General features: G+C 42.7%; 1 protein-coding gene across 2 annotated transcripts in view; it reads left to right on the top strand.

Moving 5' to 3' along the window:
- The window catches only part of SETD2 (SET domain containing 2, histone lysine methyltransferase), a 138,164-nt gene that overhangs the window by 89,810 nt on the left and 27,028 nt on the right, over positions 1 to 21,326 (top strand). For both annotated transcript variants that reach the window (XM_074946451.1, XM_074946452.1), the window contains exons 17-19: positions 4,958 to 5,092; positions 6,226 to 6,365; positions 11,852 to 11,963. In XM_074946451.1, the coding sequence (XP_074802552.1) occupies positions 4,958 to 5,092; positions 6,226 to 6,365; positions 11,852 to 11,963 (387 nt within the window). The remainder of the gene's footprint in view (positions 1 to 4,957; positions 5,093 to 6,225; positions 6,366 to 11,851; positions 11,964 to 21,326) is intronic.

Genomic DNA, 21,326 nt, shown 5'->3' with positions numbered 1-21,326 from the left:
AATGCATAATGAATCCTTCAAACACAGCTTGTCAATAAGCACCAGACAATGAAAGGAGTTAGATTGCTAGCTGGAAGACAAATTTTTCTATAGTTAACACTTCTAACTCTAGTATCTGGTGAGTCTGGCGCACTGGTGCAGTTTAATCATGTGGGCCTGCTTTGTGGGGTCTAGGTAAATCAGACTCGTCCAATTTATTAAGATTTTTTCTTTAATGTGCACAGTGAAGCATCTCCTAGTCGCTGGGACTGAGTGCTTAGCAGTTGGAGAGAGATTTTTCCTGCTCTATATGTGTTTTATCCATTACTTTTTCTGTTAATGTTGTCTGTTTTTGTGAACAGATACTTCTGGGCAAGGGATTATACTCTTACGTAGTATGTTATGGAGGCAGTAAAACATGCAGGTGTGCAGTCACTTAACATTCCTCACCCTTGGGTGGATCTTTAGAAACGTGGCCAAGGGCTCTAAGGATCTCTGTAAAGTGTATGGAATGCAGTACCTGTGCACCCTAGAGTGTTACTGCAATTCTGAAATGGAAGACTGTGTTGGAATACAGTACAATGAAATCTACCCCTTCAGGATTCTGCTGCCCTGAATTGAGGGTTAAGAGGTAGTTTGTGATAATGCTAGAACTCCATGATACTGATTCCATGCAATTTTCTGCAATCCATCAGTGGTGTGAGGGGTTTCGTTTGAAACCAGATCTTGAAATGATGACAAAAAATGTAGTGTTCCATACTCATTCTCTTTCGATTCCCTAACCAGTTTGGTTAAACTCAGTCTGGCCCTCTGAAAAATCAAGCTTGGACTCCTTCTGCCTATTAATAAAGATTCTGCTATTCGATCTTAAGTAACAGCTGTGTTGCTGATTCAGAGTTCCATCAAATGCAGCACATGGGTAACTGCATGGCTCAGAGGGTTGCTAATAGGACAAATGTTCTTTCATTTGTAGGTCACTGGTTTGAATTCAGCACAGATCAATAATTATCACCATCTGATCTTGGTACTTACCACCTGTCTGGTGGGCTGTGTGAAATGAGTTGACTAGTCAGTTCAATTCCTCGTGGACAGGTGTCCATCACAAAAAACATGCACACCACTAATTTGCTCCATATTGGCATTCTCAGCAGATCAGCCAGGACTGATTGGGCCATGGAGACTGAAGCCTTCCCCTCCGACGCTCGCACATCACTAGAGATAGTCCCATTAGGTCAGGATCGAGCATTGTGAGATGGCTTTCCCTGCTGTAGACTTTCTGCAGACAATTTTGCTAGTATCAGTCTGGCTCCTTCTAGAAGCACTAAATCCACGCTTGGGTCTATTTTTTGCATTTTCCAAATACAATAAAGAGATTAAGTTGGATCTGTTATGAAGGAAGGGAGCCCTCACGAAGAGCATAAAAATGCATCCCTCTCTTATATGTATCAGCAAACATGCATCTTAATATTCAAATAGGAGCATGCACAGTAAGGGAAGAACAAAACACTCTCACTTTCTTGATTGTCAATTCAAGGGAGAAAGCATAAACAAACAGGAGTTCAGTTATCAGCTTTATGTTGTTGCTTGCTGAGTTCCACATAATCTTCCATTTCCACAGGTAATTGTCATGGTTACTCCGTGGGCTGATAGTAGCATAATTTTTATTGTGCCTATCACAGTCATAACTAGGCTATGGTACAGACTTTAAATACACAGATGTGTAGTACCATTACTGGAGGGATTGTGATTAGATATAGGGGATTGGGAGCCAGGAGTCCTAAATTCTCCACTCCACTCTATTGCTTTATAACTGGCCTTGAACAGGTCACTTCACATTTCTGTGCCTCAGTTTACCAAGCTGTAAAATACATGCAATATTTCAAATCAGTGATGAGAATTCATTAGTTTTTAGCTACTTTAACCTCCTCAGACATAAATGGAAAGTAGCCTTAATTGCTATTAATATTGAAAAATATGGTGATAATGAAGGCACATAAGTGCATCTAAGGGTGACATAAGTGTATTCATTCACTCTTCATGAATCATTTTTGTGTAACGCCAACTTAAAAAAATAGCCAGTTCACATCCCATGTTTAAAGACTATTTGCTGCTGATGTGCAACCAAAACTGAAAGTTTAATACAGGAATTTCAGTAACGGAGAGGTCAGTCAGTCACTAGTCGAAGTGGGAGGTGGGAGAGATGATCATATATATACATAGATTATGGGGATAGAAAGGACCATTGTGAACATTTGGTCAGACCACCTGCATAACACATGCCATAGGACTCCCCTGAATTAATTCGTATTTGAACTAGAGCATAACTTTTAGAAAAACATCCAATCTTGATTTAAAAACTTCCAGTGATGGAGAATGCACCTTGGCATATTGCTCTGTTGGTTAATTACGCTCACTGTTAACGATGTACATCTTTTTTTGAGTCTAAATTTGTCTAGCTTCAACTCCCAGCTACTGGGTCTTGTTATACCTTTGTCTGCTAGACAGAAGAGTCCTCTTACCTATTTTTTATTCCTTGTGTGTACGTACATACACTGTGATCAGTCACCCCTGTACCTTCTCTTTGATAAACTAAATAGACTGAGCTTCTTGAGTCTATTATTATGGGTAGGGCTTCCAATCTTTGGTTTTAATTAATAAACACCCCCAACACACACACACACACACACACTCTCTCTCTCTCTCTCTCTCTCTCTCTCTCTCTCAAAAATGAAGTCGGTGTTTACTGGATAAACATGAGAAAGATGGGAAATGGTTACCTGTATCTACGGATTTGTCTATACAGTGCAGTAATGCAGACTATATGGATGTGATTTTTAAAGTGCACAGATTTGTTGAGCATTAATTGGTCCATTTAGACCTTGCTGGTTCTTTCTTTGAACATTGTGTGTTTTAACATTGTGCAGTTTGAAACAGTACTTCGTTAAAGCCCACTAAGGAATGTTACAAAGAGATTACTAATTACAGTATATGCTACTGTAATTATATGTATTACGCATTAAAAGACATATAAAGAGAGAGCCCTGAAAAAATCCGATTTTTGGACATCTGCATAAAACTCAAAAATTGCTTTAAAAATACCCCAAAGTGAAATTAATAAACCCCAAAACCCAGAAGCCGTTACTGTAAGGTATGTTTTCCAATCCTTTAATCATTCGCATGGCTCTTCTCTGAATCCTCTCTAATTTATCAACATCCTTCCTGAATTCTAAATACTAGACCTGGATACAGTATTCTAGTAGTGGTTGCACTAGTGCCAAATACAGAGACAATATAGCACCTCTGTTCCAACGCGTAGGAGTAGAGATGTTATACTGAGCACAGGGGACTGGACTAGAAGACCTTTGTGGTCCCTTCTCTGATTCCCCAGTTTATATATCTGTGGGTCATATTAGCCCTTGTGGGTTCAGCCTGTGTACAGTACTCAAGTCTAGTGAGGCTTTGTTTTTTTCAAAACTGGTCCAATATTTCTTTTCAAAACAATGGTTCATCTACTTAGTTCACAAGTGCAGATTTCACCCAGAGTTGTAATGGACAATATTTACCTAAAAGTGATTATTGCAGGAGAATGAAGGATTTCAGAATATTTGATGATGATTTCAGGGTTTTGGTTTTTTTAATATTGTGTCCCAGGACATTTTGATCACACTTCGCTTGGTACCAGTATGTCTGAGTCTTTTTACTGAGGGACTCTTGCTCTGTTGCATAGGGCCTTCTCAGTCTACAAGTGCAGATTATACCTAGACCCTTTTCAATGATGGAGCTTTATAAAATCATGAATGGTGAGGAGGAAGTGAATAAGGAAGTGCTATTTACCCCTTCATATAACACAAGAACCTAGATCACCCAATGAAAATAATAGGCAGCAGGTTTAAAGAAACATAAGTACTACTGCACACAACACACAGTCAACCTGTGGAACTCATTGCCAGGGGATGTTGTGAAGGCCAAAACTGTAACTGGATTCAAAAAAGAATGAGAGAACTTCATAGAGGATATGTCCATCAATGGCTAGCTATTAGCCGAGATGATCAGGGATGTACCCCAGTGTTCTAGGTGTCCCTGCACCTCTGACTGCCAGAAGCTGGGACTGGATAATTAGAGAAGAACCACTTGATAATTGCCCTGTTCTGTTCATTGCCTCTGAAGCATCTGGCACTGGCCACTGTTAAAAGACAGGATACTGGGCTAGATAGACCATTGGTCTAACCCAGTATGGTCATTCTTATGTTCAGTTGTCCTGCTGAAAAGGTTCAATGACTGAAAGCTTCTGTCCAGTGGAAGAACAAGGTCATTCCTTTAAGTATCAGTATTCTGCTGGAAAACTGGTATTTCACAGGCTGTACATCTGGTATCTGAAGTAGTACTGGCAGTGAGTTTTGCTCAACATAACAGGTATATTATACGGGAGAGATCCAAGACATCCCTTCTTTGGATAATACTTAATCTGCAGTGACATGATGCATGCAGCATGCCCTTCATGACAGACATTGATGTTTGTTTTCAACAAGATGGCTGTCACCAGTCAGAGGCTCAGAAATGCCATTGTAATTTAAAATGCATTGCAGGTTTTATTCATGGTGAACCTGTTTCTTGACTTAAGCATGTTCATAATTGCATCCATTTTGCTCAGCTTTGCAGTTTTCTTCTAGTACTGAGGGAGTAGCAGTTTTGAATCCCAAGAAATAGAATATTTTACATATTTTTTTAAACTTAAATTTCCTGTGAAGAACAAAGATCTATCAAATTTATGTAAAACATTTTATGAAGTTAAAAATGCATTAATACATATTCCTGCTCCAGAACAGTTGTACAATAGAAACAGTATATTCCACTTTCCACTGCATCTTGAAATAAAACCAGTTTTACCCTGTTTCTTTGTTTCATCATTGATCACAGAAGTAACAAAAGATTTTTCAATAAGGGAACTGATTTCCCAGTTTCTCTTGCTTTGTTTCAGAGTTATGCACAGCCAGGTCTTCAGTATATCCAAGGGCAGCAGATTTACACAGCTCATCCACAGGGAGTGGTGGTGCAGCCGACGACAGCAGTAACAACGATCGTAGCAGCCGGGCAGCCTCAGCCCATACAGCAGGTGAGGCCTGGAGCGTTACAGTCCAGCCTTGTAACATGCCAGCAACTTACGGAATGCAATTTTTTTCATGACCCATGAGAGACAACGGTGTGATGTCTATCCCGTTTGCTGTACCCTTTCCCCTGTTTCCCATTTATGTTGGGGAGGACAATATCCTATCCATTTCCCTTAAATTGTAACTAGAAAGCCAATGGATTTACTGTCAAAAGGGTAGTTAAAACCTAGAGTTGATTCCTTTGCAAACAGCATCCCTTCCCTTGCTCTACTGCCTGGCATTGTGAGAAGGGCTGGTCGATTTCATATCCACCGTTCTTGTCTCCCACTCTAGCATTTGTACACATAGTACTCTCATAAACTATCTTAAAATGGCACGTCCTTTTCTCCTCCCTCTCTCTGTGTGGACTTTGCTGTGAATGATTCCTAAGCTTGGTTCTCTGTCCTGAGAAAAGAGAATCACTTGTGCTGTGTTTAGTGATCTGGTCTCAACGCTGCTCTGTGTAAGGGAAATATCTCTGCCTCCCTACCAGCCTCCTGTCTCCTCACTGTATAGGAAAGGTGATTAGGTTCTGTAGTGGCCTTGGTTTCAGACTGGATTCAGCATACTAAGCCTTTATCGTGTGAAAAGGGCTGTTGGTGCTGTTCTTGTCAGCCACCTCACAGAATGACGTAGATTCCTCTGAGGCTATTGATTGCCTAAAGTTATGTCTACGCTACAAACTTCTGCTGGCATAGTTACATCAATCAGGATGTTATCCTTGGGTGACATAACTGTGGCATCAGAAGCCCCAAGTGCATCTGCAATTATACCAGCAAATCTGTGCTTTTACCAGTATAGCTTGTTTCACTCATGTTTGTTGGTATAGCTGTGTCCACACTAGGAGCACTTTGCTGGTATAGTATGCCATTTTTCCTATACATATTAGGCACTCCTAGTGTAGACATGGTCTTAAACTTGCTAAGTTAATCAAAAGCATCACACTGAAAGTGAAACGTGGCCCACTGGACTACTGCTTTATAAATGGACTTGGTCAGGTAACCATAACTTTCTTATACACTGTAGCTTTGTATTAAAAACTTTGTAATGTTGTCATTTGCTCATCTTTCTCTCTTTGCTGTCGTTGGGGTATTTTTAGCCAGAGCTGGTAGTGACCAACAATCTTCTGGATCTACCGCCGCCATCTCCTCCAAAACCCAAAACCATTGTCCTCCCTCCCAACTGGAAAACAGCCCGAGATCCAGAGGGGAAGATTTATTATTACCATGTGATCACAAGGTAAATGCTCGCTTACCTATTCAGTGCTGATGTTCTTATTCATGTGTAAAACCTGCACCCTTATTCTGTGTTGGTGGTATTCCAAACTACTGTGCAATGTATTGACCTGTCTCTACAATGCTGTCTCTGCAAGGTGCTACAGGAGGTAGGCTGGGGATTCGTTTAGTAGTGTCCCTCTGTCAGCACTAAGCCGATAACCCAGAATGATGGTAGAGGTCCTCTCCTTCTAGAGGTCTTAAATCATTAAAGACTCTGTGGTACTTTGTGTAAGTGGAGAGGTGTTAGCCCCAGCAACCTGATGAAATGTTTGGCAAACCTTTTTCATACATGCAAACTTCAGCTTCAATTGGAAACAGTTTTCCTCTTATCTTCCTATCTTAAAATATGACTGGCATGTCAAGTGTAAAAGCAAAATTAGGCAGGCCAAAAAAATAATTTGAAGAGCAATGAGCAAAAGGCATGAAAACTAACAGCAAAAATATTTTGAAGTACATCAGAAGCAGGAAGCCCGCCAAACAATCAGTGGGGCCACTGGATGATTGAAATGCTAAAGGAGCACTCAAGGAAAACAAGGCCATTGAGGCGGAGCTAAATGAATTCTTTGCATCGGTCTTCACCGTAAAGCATGTGAGGGAGATTCCCACACTTGAGCCATTCGTTTTAGGTGACAAGTCTGAGGAACTGTCCCAGATTGAGGTACCAATAGAGGAGATTTTGGAACAAACTGAGAAATTAAACAGTAATAAGTCAGCAGGACTAGATGGTATTCACCCAAGAGTTCTGAAAGAACTCGGGTATGAAATTGCAGTACTAACAATTGTGGTATGTAACCTATCGCTTAAATCAATCTCTTTACCAGATACCTAGAGGATAGCTGATGTAATGCCGATTTTTAAAAAAGGCTCTGGAGGCAATCCTGGCAATTACAGGCTGGTAAACCTAACTTCAGTACCAGACAAGCTGGTTGAAACTATAGTAAAGAACAGAATTATTAAACACATAGATGAACGTGATATGTTGGGGAAGAAGCAACACCGCTTTTGTAAAGGGACATCATGCCTCACCAATCTACTAGAATTCTTTGAGCGTGTCAACAAATGTGGACAAGAGTGAGCCAGTGGATATAGTGTACTTGGACTTTCAGAAAGCCTTTGACAGTGTGACTGGGCAACAAAATGGCAAATGAAATTTAATGTGAATAAATGTAAAGTAATGCACATTGGAAAAGATAACCCCAACTATACATACAATATGATGGGGGCTAATTTAGCTACAACTAATCAGGAAAGAGATCTTGGAGTCATCGTGGATAGTTCTCTGAAGACGTCCATGCAGTGTACAGCGGCAGTCAAAAAAGCAAATAGGATGTTAGAAATCATTAAAAAAGGGATAGAGAATAAGACAGAGAATATCTTATTGCCCTTATATAAATCCATGGTACACCCACATCTTGAATACTATATACAGATTTGGTCTCCTCATTTCAAAAAAGATATACTGGCATTAGAAAAGGTTCAGAAAAGAGCAACTAAAATGATTAGGGGTTTGGAACAGGTCCCATATGAGGAGAGATTAAAGAGGCTAGGACTTTTCATCTTGGAAAAGAGGAGACTAAGGGGGGATATGATAAAGGTATATAAAATCATAAGTGGTATGGAGAAAGTGAATAAGGAAAAGTTATTTACCTGTTCCCATAATGTAAGAACTAGGGGCACCAACTGAAATTAATGGGTAGCAGGTTTAAAACAAATAAAAGGAAGTTGTTCTTCACTCAGCGCAGAGTCAACCTGTGGAACTCCTTGCCTGAGGAGGTTGTGAAGGCTAGGACTATAACAGGAGAACTGGATAAATTAATGGAGGTTAAGTCCATTAATGGCTATTAGCCAGGGTGGGTAAGGAATGGTGTCCCTAACCTCTGTTTGTCAGAGGGTGGAGATGGATGGCAGGAGAGAGATCACTTGATCATTACCTGTTAGGTTCACTCCCTCTGGGGCACCTGGTATTGGCCACTGTCAGTAGACAGGATACTGGGCTGGATGGACCTTTGGTCTGACCCAGTATGGCCATTCTTATGTTCTATACCAAAGGCTCTTAAGCAAACTAAGCAGTCATGGGATAAGAGGGAAGGTCCTCTCATGGATCAGTAACTGGTTAGGAGATCGGGAACAAAGGGTAGGAATAAATGGTCAGTTTTCACAGTGGAGATATGTAAGTAGTGAAGTCCCCTAGGGATTTGTACTGGGACCAGGGCTGTTCAACATACTCATAAATGATCTGGAAAAAGGTGTAAACAGTGAGTTTGCAGATGATACAAAACTACACAAGATAGTTGTCCAAAGCAGACTCGGAGAGTTACAAAGGGATCTCACAAAACTGGGTGACTGGGCAACAAAATGGGAGATTAAATTCATTGTTAATAAATGCAAAGTAATGCATGTTGGAAAACATAATCCCAACTATACATACTAAATGATGGGGGTCTAAGTTAGCTGTTAACATTCAAGAAAAAGATCTTGGTGTCATTTCAGTTGTCTGAAAACATCTGCTCAATGTGCAGCAACAGTCAAAAAAGCTTAACAAAACATTAGGAACTATTAGGAAAGGGATAGATAAATCAGATAAAAAAATCATAATGCCACTATATAAATCCATGGTGTGCCCACATCTTGAATACTGCATGTAGTTCTGGTTGCCCCATCTCAAATAAGATATATCAGAATTGGAAAAAGTACAGAGAAGGGCAATAAAAATGCTCAGAGGTATGGAGTAGCTTCCATATGAGGAGACTGATACTGTTCAGCTTGGAAAAGAGACAACTGAGTGGGGATATGAGAGAGGATGATAAAATCATGAATGGTGTGGAAAAAGTGAATAAGGAAGTGTTGTTTACCCCTTCATATAACACAAGACCCCTGTATCACCAAATTAAATTAATAGGCAGCAGGTTTAAAACAAACAAAAGGCAGTACTACTACTTCACACACCGCAGTCAGACTGTGGAACTCCTTGCCAAAGGATGTTGTGAAGGCCAAAAGTAGAACTGGGTTGGAAAAAGGATTAGATAAGTTGATGGAGGATAGGTCCATCAATGGCTGTTAGCCAAGATAGTCAGGTGTCCCTAAACCTCTGGCTGTTAGAAGCTGCGGCTGGATGACGGGATGGGTCGCTTGATACATTTCCCCGTTTTATTCACTCCCGCTGAAGCATCTGTCACCAGCTATTGTTGGAAGACAGGATATTGGGCTAGAAGGACTATTGGTCTGACCCAGGATGGCTATTCTTATGTTCTTATGCTTTATGTGGTCGTTAAGGTTTTTCATGGTTAATATAAGTCAGAAAAGAGGTTTGGATGGGAATTCAGTCTCTTATTTTAAGGAGAGCTAGTATGAATAGTTCCATTAAAAAAAAAAATGATTCTGTTGTTGATTTGTGCTATCCCTGATTTGTACTGGGACGTACAAGCCCCAGGTAATATCAACATAAGGAGCATTTCAGAACACCAGGCAATAGGAAGACCTTACTGATTACCTAACAAAAATTAATATTCCGTGTTTTGGGAGTCTTCATATAAAAAGAATGACATGCAATTCAGCCTTCAGCTGTTGGTATTGATACATTTAGGCAATGAATCCTCCATCAGTTGCTTTGGAAACTGCTGACTGAACCTTATTAGACTTAAACTCATAGCAGTTTTACCCCCTGGAAATGTTTTGTGGCTCTTTCTTTTAACTAGCAGCATTCTAAGGCTGATACAGTAGAGTCAGATTGCATGATTACTCGTTTTCTCCACCTCTTACTTATTGGTCCATTTTTCCCTATGGGGCAGATATTAGTTTAATATTATGGCTTATGTAGTGATGGAATAAAATCCAGGTGCCCACCATTAAGTAGGTTTTTAAAATAGTGTCTTAGATTTGCAGAAGGAGATGTGGTCCATTTAAACAAGCATATTTAATTTTCCACACAGTCCTCTCATAGACTTTAAGGTCGGAAGGGACCATTGTGATCATCTGGTCTGACCTGCATGTTGCAGGCCAGAGAACCTCACCCACCCATTCCTGTAATAGACCCCTACCCTCTGGCTGAGTTTACTGAGTCTTCAAATCAAGATGTAAAGACTTCAGGTTACAGAGAATCCACCATTTACTCTCCTCCCTGACCCCACCCCCAAAATAAGTTTTTGTTTGGATTGTGATGATTGTCTGGGTACTTCCATTGATGAATCAAAACCAGAACCTTCAAACCAGATGGTCCCTTTTCTTCATGGTTTCAGATACTTTGTCCATAGTGTACAGACAGCTATAAGTCCAGGCCTTGTTTGGAATCAAAAGTTAGAGATGGAAAAGACCTATGTAACATTTGGTCATTTAGTCTATCTGCCGGGACCCAGTGCAGAATAGTTCTCTGTTGTCCCCTTCAGGATTTTGATTAGTCTAATTTTAAATGATTCCAGTGATGGGATGGGGCTTCCAAAACTTCTGGGAGATCATTCCACAGTCAAATAGACAGCATTTTTAAGACATCTTTCCTGATAACCTAAATTTTCCGTTGCACCATTTTGACCCATTACTTGTACTTATCCCACCTTGGATCACACTAAACAATTTCTCTCCCTTGTTGATGGATATACCCTTTTAGCTGGCAATTATCTCTCATTTGTCATAATTTAGCCAAGCTTTTCCATATTAAATTAATTATTCTTCGTCAATCAATCGATCTCTCCAGTCCTTTGTTCATTCTTGTTGCACTTCTTATGAAATCTTCCCTGTTTGTCTGCATCTTTCCAGTAATGAAATGCCTAGAACTGAACACTTGATTCCAGGTGTGGTCTGACCTCATTTCTGTAGAGAAGAGACTACTACCCTCAGGCTCTGTGATGACTATGTAAAGGCAAACCAAAACTGCACTGTTTCTGCTTACTACCATGTTGCTTTTCAAATTCATGTAATCCCTACACCTTTCAGCATTACAGTCTCCCAGGTATATGATGATTTCCCCAGATGCACTAGCTTGGAACCTCATTTTATTTCATAAACATGTCTGTTCTGCATAATTCTCTGTCTTCACTGGCATTCATAACTACCCTATTTGGTATCATCTGTGTATGCCATTACTGTGCTATTAGTCATTACTGATCTGGAAGAAAGGACAATGTTAAGATTAGATCTGTCCCTAATCCAGTGGCATGCTCATAGATGCCCCAACTTGAAATGCATTGCTGTTTATTGTTGACTTATTTATAGCACTTTCAATGCATGTGACACTGTTCATATCCCTGTCAATTCAAAATATTATTTTCCAGGAAGTTTTTGTGAGGCACTGGTTATGTGTGATCAAAGCTGAGAGTCCTGTTTACAGTCAGTTATTTGCAAGAAGGCAATCAGGGCTGGCTTCCAAGTGTCCAGAATAGAGGCTATGATGGTAATTTCATGTGTGTGCTTCCATTACTTCAAGATATGAGTGAGACCGTTCCCTTCTTTCTCTAGGCAAACCCAGTGGGATCCTCCTACCTGGGACAGCCCCGGAGATGATGCCAGCCTCGAACATGAAGCTGAGATGGACCTTGGGACTCCAACGTACGATGAAAACCCAATGAAAGTAAGTGTGCAATCAGCAGGTGGAACATCTCCTCTTTCACTGCTTCTTTAAATGGAGGAGTGGAAAATTGTGTCATTCTCTAAGTCCTGTGGCCAACTAGTCTACTGTGTAGCAAATACAAACATGTAAGAAAATTCAAATTGTTGAAAGCATGGATGTCAATATCTTATATACACTGAATATGAACAAAAGATAGAGGTGTTCTTTTAAATGTAGACTGAAAAGCTCAAATTAATGGTCTGGCCAGATGTTTCTGAAAGCTTTGTTAGTACACCATTAAACAACGTTTTCCTTGGCCCTTTGGCATAGGAAATAGGTGAACCTTTCCAGTAAGAAAATATATTAGTAGAGTGTTGGCCCCCTCTAGCTCTAGAGAACACTAGTACCACCCCTTCTGTTCCATAGCTGCTGAAGAAGTTTCTCTTCATTATCTGGAACTTCTCTTACAGGAGCTAGGAGGCGGCCGTGGTAGACTCCCTCTCGGACATGATAGCTTGTTTTGTTAGAGGTGTTCCTGATGTTCTAGCTCCCCCTCCCCCCACCAAATAAACAGATACCCATATTGGGTTATATTTGACCCTGACACTAGCTCTTTTACAAAGCCAGGGTCGTGGATCCAGTGTTTGTCTGGCTGAGCAAAGAGAATTATTTTGTGTTGTTGGTCTAGAAAGAATTTGTGTACGTTCATATAGATGTCATACTCTTAAAGCTGGGCATCAGCATTGCCCAGTGTGGAATCATGTTTCTGAAACTGGGATGCTTTGCAACTCAAGAGAGAAAATCTTACAATTCTTCTTTGAGTGATTGCACATGTCCATTCCATGCTAGGGGTGTGTGTGTGTGCCTCAAGCACAGTCGCTGGAAATTTTTCCCTCAATGGTACATGTCAGATCGGCTCCAGTGCCTCCTGGAGCCACATGCTCATGGTGCCAGTATAAAGGGTCCAGCCGACCCCGCACCCCATCAGTTCCTTCTTACCACTCATGACGGTCGCTGGAACTGCTCATTTCCCCTATTTCTTTCCTCACTACTTATTTATTTTTCATTTGGACTGTAAATAGTTCTTGTACATAGTTTGGATGAAGATTCTGCCTTATTAGTGGTGCCAAAAAAGAAACATAAGAAGCAGCTGGCTAAGAGGGGGTGTTCCCTGACTCAGAAAAAGGCCAAGCTTGTGGAGCGCAGTGGAGTGCGACCTGAGTTAGAACCCTTGGTGTTTCTCCCTCCCCCCGATGTCAGGGACACATTCCAGATGCTCATATTTGGTGGCCATGGAGAGGACTCCTCTGTCGCATCATGCAGCACCTGACCTGGACTCTGGTACTGAGCCCATTACTGATCCTTAGGATCTAGACCTGAAGGATCCAGTTGGTGCAGAAGGAGAAGAGGAGGGCCCCCTGTTGGTGATGACTTAAACAGCTCCTGATGAGCTTTGAAGAGGGTGGCCTCAAGCTTAGGGCTGCAACTGGAGATAGTCAAAGAATCCTCCCACAGCCTCGTCGACATCTTGGCAGCGGCGAGGCCGATTAAAGTGGCTCTGCCTTTCAATGAGGCTACCATGGGACCAGTTAAAGCCTTGTGGCAAAACTCATACTCCCTGCCGCCCACCTGTGGAGAGCTGAGAAGCAGTACTTTGTTCCCACCCAAGGGTATGAGTACTTTTGCTCCCACCTCCCGCCAGGGTCTCTGGTGGTCTCGGGGGCCACCAAAAGGGAGAGACGGGCTGCATGGAGCGACCTCTAAGACAAGGGACTCAAAGAAGCTAGACCTATTTAGTAGAAAGGTTTATTCTACAGGAGGTTTACAGCTCCGCTTCTCCAACCATCAGGCGTTGTTAGGGAGATATGACTTTAATGTCTAGAACTCCATGTCAACGTTCAGAGACTTGCTTCCCCAGGAGTCCAGGCAGGATTCTACCAGTGTGGAGAAATCAGTAGCCGGGGCCTCCCTGCAGGCCACCCTGGATGTGACAATCTCAGTGGCTAAATCCCTGGTCATGCACAGGTGTTCTTGGCTGTAGTTGGGCCTGCCAACGGAGGTCCAGCAGTCTCTCCAGGACCTTCCGTTTGAAGAAGCCTCGCTCTTCTCAGACCAGACAGATGCAAAGCTCCTTGGACAGAAGGACTCCAGAGCTCTATCTTCAGTCCCTGGGCTTTTACACCCCAGGACCCTTGGGGGAGCATTTCAAGAGTCAGCAGAGTGCCCATTTCTCCACTCTGACATCCCAACCTGCAAAAGAAATGAAGCTGGGGTTTTAAGCACAGACAGCCACCCCCATCCACCTCAGCATCTCTACCCACCCCACCCAGATATTCGGGGGGGGGGGGCTCTAAACAGAGCTTTTGATGGGATGCCCGAAGGCATTATATCATTTCCCATAATGCCGGATCTTGTGTTCCCACTGTTTTTCAGACTGCCTGTCCCACTTCAGCTGAGCAGGATCTCATATAACCATAGACCGTTGGGTGCTGAGTACTGTAGGGATGGGTTATATTCTCCAGCTTGTTTCCACCCCTTTCTTGCACTCTCCCTCCCTGTCCCTCTCCAGAGACCTACTCACAAGCAACTCTTAGCCCTGGAGGTGCATGCCCTCCTCCGAGTGGGAGCTGTGGAGGAGAATCCTCAGAATTTAAGAGGGAGGGGGTTTACTCTATTTCCTAATTCCCAAAGCCAAAGATGTCAGGCCTATCTTAGACCTGCACCATCTCAATGGCTATCTCAAAAGGCTGAAGTTCCACATAGTCTCCTTGGCCACCATCATTCCCACCCTGGATTTGAGGGACTGGTATGCTGCTCTCTATTTGAGAGGCGCCTGTTTCCACATCACAGTTTTCCAAGGACACAGGCTATTCAGGTTCATTGTGAATCAGGCCCACTACCAATTTGCTGTTATTCCATTTGACCTGTTGGCAGCCCCATGGATTTTTATGAAATGCATGGCGGTACTGGCTGCCTTCTTGAGAAGGCGAGGGGTACAAGTGTACCTGTATCTCAACAACAGGCTTGTCAAAGGCCAGTCCATGGCTCAGCGTCTGCCTCATTCAGTCAACCTTTCAGGCATTGGGCTTGCTATTAAACAAAAATCTACCCTCAGCCCAGTGCAGAGGATCGAGTTTATTGGAGCAGTGCTCAACTCCACCCAGACCAAGGCCTTCCTCCCAGAAACCCACTTCCAGCTGACAGCGTCATTAATAGCACAGGTCAAGGCCCACCCTCTCACAATGGCACATTTCTGCCTCAGACTTGTAGGTCACATGGCCTTGTGCACATACGTAGTGCGGTATGCAAAGCTACACCTCTGACCCTTTCAAGCTTGGCTGGCCTCAGTGTTCTCACCGAACCGCCACCACTTGGACTCAGTGCTCACTGTACCTCCTCTGGTCCTCGCCACCTCTTGATTGGTGGTGGGACCCTCCGATGGGCTGCACAGACGTTCCCTTCATCAGGCTCCAGTCTTCCATATCCCTAGTCTTTTGGATGCGTCCGAGCTAGGGTGGGTGGGGCTCGCCTGGGGCACCTCAGGACCCCAGGGCCTTTGGGCCCAGAAAGAGCTATCATTGCATATCTTTGTCAGAGAACTCGGAGCAATCCGCCTAGCTGGTCAGGTGTTCCTACCGCACATCGCAAACGAGCATGCTAGTGCTCACGGACAACATGGCAGCCATGTACTACCTCAGCAGGCAGGGAGGGGCTTGCTCTTCCCCCCTGTGTTGGGAAACTATTCACTTAAGGGAGTTTTGCATAATGCACTCAATCCACCTCGAAGCTCCTCACCTTCGGGGGGCCCAGAACGAACTGGCAGATCACCTCAGTAGGTCTTTCCCCGGTCATTGTGAGTGCTTCCTCCATCCCGACATAGTGAGGGTCGTTTTCCAGCAGTGAGGGACTTTCCCATATAGGCCTGTTTGCGACCAGACACAACAAGAAATGTCACCACTTTTGTTCCCTGCAAGGCCACAGCCCAGGCTCGCACACAGACGCTTTCTTGCTCCCTTGGATGGAGCATCTTGTTTACAATTCCCCCCCATTCCACTTGTGCACAAGGACCCAGTCTGGCCCCATTGCCACTTGATTGCCACACTGCTAGGTCTTTTAGAAGCGACTCCAATACCACTCCCTCTCCTCCTGGACCTGATCCCACAGGACCATGGTTTAATGCTCCATCCAAACCTCAGCATCCTCCACCTGACAGCTTGAAAGCTCCATGGCTGAATCCCGTGGAGTTGGTCTGTTCAGAGTAAGTCCGCCAGGTCCTTCCAGGTAGCAGGAAACCCTCTACCAGAGCTATATACCTCACCAAGTGGAAGTGCTTTTCCATTTGGACCTCCCAGCCATACGATAGTCTCTGGAGACTGTTCCTGGAGTATCTGCAACATCTAAAACAGCAAGGTCTGGCAATATCGTCAGTTAAAGTACACCTTGCAGCGATCTCAATGTTCCACCCTCCAATGGATAGCTGATCAGTTTTCTCGCATGAAATGTCCATCTGCTTCCTGAAGGCCTAGAAAGACTATACTCTCAGATTCTGGAGTCCATTCCCCTGGGAAAGCTAAACCCTATCTGTTCAAAACTCATGGGCCCCCTGTTTGAGCCGCTGGTTACTTGTTCCCTATAATACCTTTACCGGAAAGTGGCCTTTCTGGTGGCTATTACTTTGGCCAGAAGGGTCTTAGAGATTTGGGCCCTTACGTCAGAACCGCCGTACACGTTCTTCTTTAAGGACAAGATACAGTTATGCCCCCACCCCGCGTTCCTCCCAAAGGTAGTTTTGTAGTTTCACAGTAATCAGGCAATTTTCCTGCTGGTTTTCTTTCCGGAACCTAACGCAAACGGGGAGGAACAACATGTCCAGACACTGCATGTTAAATGTACCCTAGTGCTCTATTTTGAGAGGACAAAACCATTCTGTAGATCCGTTGTGGCGGTAGCAGACAGGATGCAAGGCCTTCCCATCTCACTTCAGAGGCGCTCAACCTGGATTACAGCATGCATTCGCACAGGCTACGAGCAGGCAGGGGTCCCGCCAGCAGCTGTCTTGACTGTCCATTCTGCAAGGGCGCAAGCTTCTTCAGCAGTGTTCCTGGCCCAGGTCCCTATCCAGGACATGTGCAGAGCAGCAACTTGGTCATCAGTGCACACATTTTCTTCCTACTACGCCATCCCCCAGCAGGCCAGGGATGATGCCGGGTTTGGTCGAGCCATGTTACAATCAGTATGTCCATAAACTCCGATTCCACCACCTGCATTACTGCTTGGGAGTCACCTAATGGGGAATGGACATGTGCAGGCACTCGAAGAAAAAAAATGTTACTAACCTTTCCATAACTGTTGTTCTTTGAGATGTGTTGCACATGTCCATTCTATGACCCACCCTCTGACCTATCTATTGGAGTTGGCTTGCAAGAGAGAACTGAGAAGGGTACGGGGTCAGCTGGTCCCTTTATACCAGCGACATGAGAGCATGGCACTTGGGGGCATTAGAGCCAACCCCACGGGTACCACTGAGGGGAGAATTTCTGGCGACTGTGTCGAAGCGCGCCCACACCTAACACAGAATGGCCATGTGCAACACATCTCGAACAACTGTTACGGAAATGTTAGTAACTGTTTTTTGGGGACAAGGTCATAGATAGTATCCTCAAAAGGGAGACTCTGTCTATCCCAAAAGAGGCAGCCTGAATTCAGTGGGCAGAGCACAAGATTTAGGAGGCAGGAGACCGGGGTTCTGTTCCTGGCACTGCCACTGACCAGCTATGTAACCTTGGGCATGTCAGTTATTCTCTTGGTGCCTTTGTTTCTCCATGTCTGAAATGGGGATGATTCTTTGTAAAACACACTGAGATCTATAGAGGAAGTGTGATATAAAGCTAATGTGATACTGAGAGTATATAGAATTTAACATTGAGTGGCAGGCCTTTCAGCACACTTAATTTTTTTTCTCCCCTGCTGAATATACCTTCCAGGTTTCACTGATCACCGAGCCCACCTTACTGGCCCATTTAGAGTTTTTTAAAAGCTGCTATTTAGCTTTATAGTTAAGCACTCTTCTATAAATACATAGTTTGACTGCTCTTACTTCAAAAGCTGATGGTTTTTAACTCTCCCAAAGGAGCCATTATTGCCTGTATTGTTAGAGCATAAGGGATTGTAAATCCAAGGATTGTCTGTCATATATGACGCTGAGTGTTATAAATGTGTAGCAAATTCCCACTGAGAAAGTAACTTCACTTGCAAAGCAAACAAAGAGGCGAGTTGGCTTGGTTTTTCTTAACATCCAATGGCCTATGTCCAAGGTCTCAGTGAGGATCTGAAATCAACTTTTTTCTTTTCTTGCACTCTTACAATTTAAACAAATGAGGGTAAAAAGGAGACCTGTGTCAAGGTGCACTGGAGAGCGTGTTTTATTGGGTTATAGCATCATAGAATCATAGGACTGGAAGGGACCTTGAGAGGTCATCTAGTCCAGTCCCCTGCGCTCATGGCAGGACTAAGTTATAACTTCCTGGAAATGGTTTACTATGGACATAGCCCCTAAACCTGTTGACTTTAGAATGTTGCTATATTTTCAGAAAAACTCAGCACCCAGAAGCTCTCTTTGAAAACACAACAAAACTGATCAACTTCCATCTTTCTAGCCCCCTCACAATCCTGAAAACTCTCAGCCCAACCTCCTGTTCAGACTATTCCCTCTCTCTACCTACCGTTGCTGGTGTTTCTCCCCCCCCCCCCCCCCCGCTGGCCCCCTTTCTATCTTCCATAGTAATGCACTGCTAGTTAACCCATCTTCTCCCTGCTAGTTGCCCACACAGTGCTCAAGTCACGAACTCTCAGATACATGGGAAGCACCAGGTGAAGTTCACTGTGGGTTTCTGTTGCTTATATTACCGAGACATCTAGGATTGGGCCCTGTTGTTCTAGGCACTGTACAGACATAGAGATAGATTTTGTGCCTGCCATGAAGAGCTCTGCTATAAGCAGGAGTAGCCTTGTCCCACTTCACTTCTACTGTGGAGACTTTCCTCAGCCTCATGTACAAATGTCCGTAGGGCTCTCCTAAAAGCCCTTGGAAACGTCCAGTTGCTAGGTGTTGCCACCTGGAAAGAAGCCAGGGTCCTAGGGGGTTAATAAAATCCATGTGTTTTTTCTCTCTAAGTATTATAGCATTCAGCATTCTGTTATAAATACCTAATTTGCAAATGTTTACTCCCTTGCGAAAAAGAACACCACAAAAATAATGAGCAAGAACTTGGTATACAACTGCTCAGCTGTGGAGCAGTTAGTTTTGCAAATTGTCAAAGAAATCCATCAGGCCATTTTAACTACTTTGCTGTTGGTTCTGTATCCCATCGGCTGCATTTGCTTTCGACTGGCGTCCATGGAATGTCAAGACATTCCTGGTATGGTAGGCAGCAGTCGTCTCTTAAAATAGATGAGTCATAAAGATACAACACATCTTGTCGTTTCTGGTTCTCTTTTGCCTGTGTAGTTTTTTAAAAAAGGCAGTTGAGTACATTTTCAGTGCAGTGGATTTCCAGTGTGACTTAGCTAACTCCCTGCACCACACCATTTTGAAAATGTCTCCCTTTAAAGTAGTTAGTGTGATGGACAAAAGGATTAAAAATTCTATAAATTAATTTCCTTTATGAATGCTCTTGATTTTTAAAATTGAAAGAAATGTTAAATTTGTACTTTTTCACCATTTATATAGTTGCATTTAACTCAGCCTGAAAAAAGTAAGAAGTCTAATCAATTTACCTTTTGTTTAAAATCTGATTCTGGTCAATTTTGTTTTCTTGTTTACCTGTATTAACCCAATCCTGCTCTATGTAGGTTGCAAACAGCACAGGAAAATTGTTGCATCCAAACCAAAAGCACGCTTTCTGTCTAAACTTAAAAGGATGTTCATAAAGACATTTCAATTAAGTTTTGTAAAATATTTATTAAACAAAACCTTTATCTTAGATCCTCCTAATGTCCCTTTTAATTAGAATACGTTAGTTTGTCTACTTGAAAATAAAGGCCTCACTGTTCCTGGGAATGAGAAATGAATTGGAAAAAGTGATTGCTCTTTGTTCTGATCCATCAAACTCTGGAATCTGTTATGTCTGAATCTTGCCTTTAGGTAGTAACTTAATGGTGCCTGGACTAACAGTGTTAGGGACACTTCCTATTGTAAATGGAAAAGGACCTGATCTGCATTAATTTGTATTAGGAATGGGTCCTTTTGTAAATCAGGATGTTTCGTTTGGGTCAGAGGCAGTCATCATTTTAAAGGATCGATAGGTTTTAGTCTCTGTATTAAACATATAATGAATAGATTGCACTTTACTTTCAAGAACAGTATGATAAAATACACGTATGTGCTGTTGGTAAAAGATAACCATTAAAAATGGGGAAATGGTCATTAAAAAAAATATACAAAGTTTTGGAATATATAATCAATAGACTAGATGGTGTTGAAGGGACACCAACTTAAAAATCACATCTGTTTTGATTTGCCTAGTATGGATGCCTTAAATTACAGTAACAAAGTCTGGGGGGGAGGGGAATGTTCTGTATTTTTCCAATTTTTCTGTGCATTTGGCAGAACTTTGTGCATTGTCAGTTTCACTGTTTCTCCTGCACAGTCAGTTTTTCCTGTTAGTGTGGGTCTTTCATGCATCAACAGGAGTTCCTCCTCCTCTTCCTCCCCAAAAAAGCAGCCCCGACATTTTTTTTTAAAATATAGGACAGTGAAATTGTAAAGCCACAGAAACTGGTAGGGAGACTGTGGGCAGCTGAAGGTACTATTAGTTTGCATCTTGAAATTGACTAGGTTTCAGGTTGATTGCATCCCATTAAAATTTTCAACATTTTGTGCTGTGCTATCTCACCAAATTAGACTCTTTTGCTGCTGTTAGAGAGCTTTGCTGTAAAATGAAAGACTTCATGCCATGTTTCAAGATGACACTGCTTCAGCATCGCACTGACATCATGATGCATTGTAAGTGCTGAGATATGGCTTGTCAGTATTTTACATTCGCCTTTATGAAAGGCTGCAGCTGTAAAAGACAGGCTAAATTTTACTTTATGCACTTATAATCCAAAAAATTTGGAATTCATTGTAATAATATTACTAATGCTGACTTCAGTTGAAATGAATGTGGGTCTGATGCTTGTTTCTCTGGGAATTTCACTGTAAATTAGGTCAGGTTTGCCAGTGCACATGTAAGTGAGCACAAAGGAGTGGTACAACCACTGATATAATTAATCTCCACCTACTCTTGGTGAATTCATCAAAATTAAATCAAGATCTTAGTTGTTTTAGTAGATTCTGTTAGGCGTGATTATTAGACATAATTGGAGGAAATCTTCTAGAGTTCA

Source organism: Natator depressus, chromosome 2 (genome assembly GCF_965152275.1).
Source record: "Natator depressus isolate rNatDep1 chromosome 2, rNatDep2.hap1, whole genome shotgun sequence".
Taxonomy (NCBI): domain Eukaryota; kingdom Metazoa; phylum Chordata; order Testudines; family Cheloniidae; genus Natator; species Natator depressus.
The sequence above is the reverse complement of the archived record's forward strand: the minus strand, read 5'-3'. Positions and strand labels throughout refer to the sequence as shown.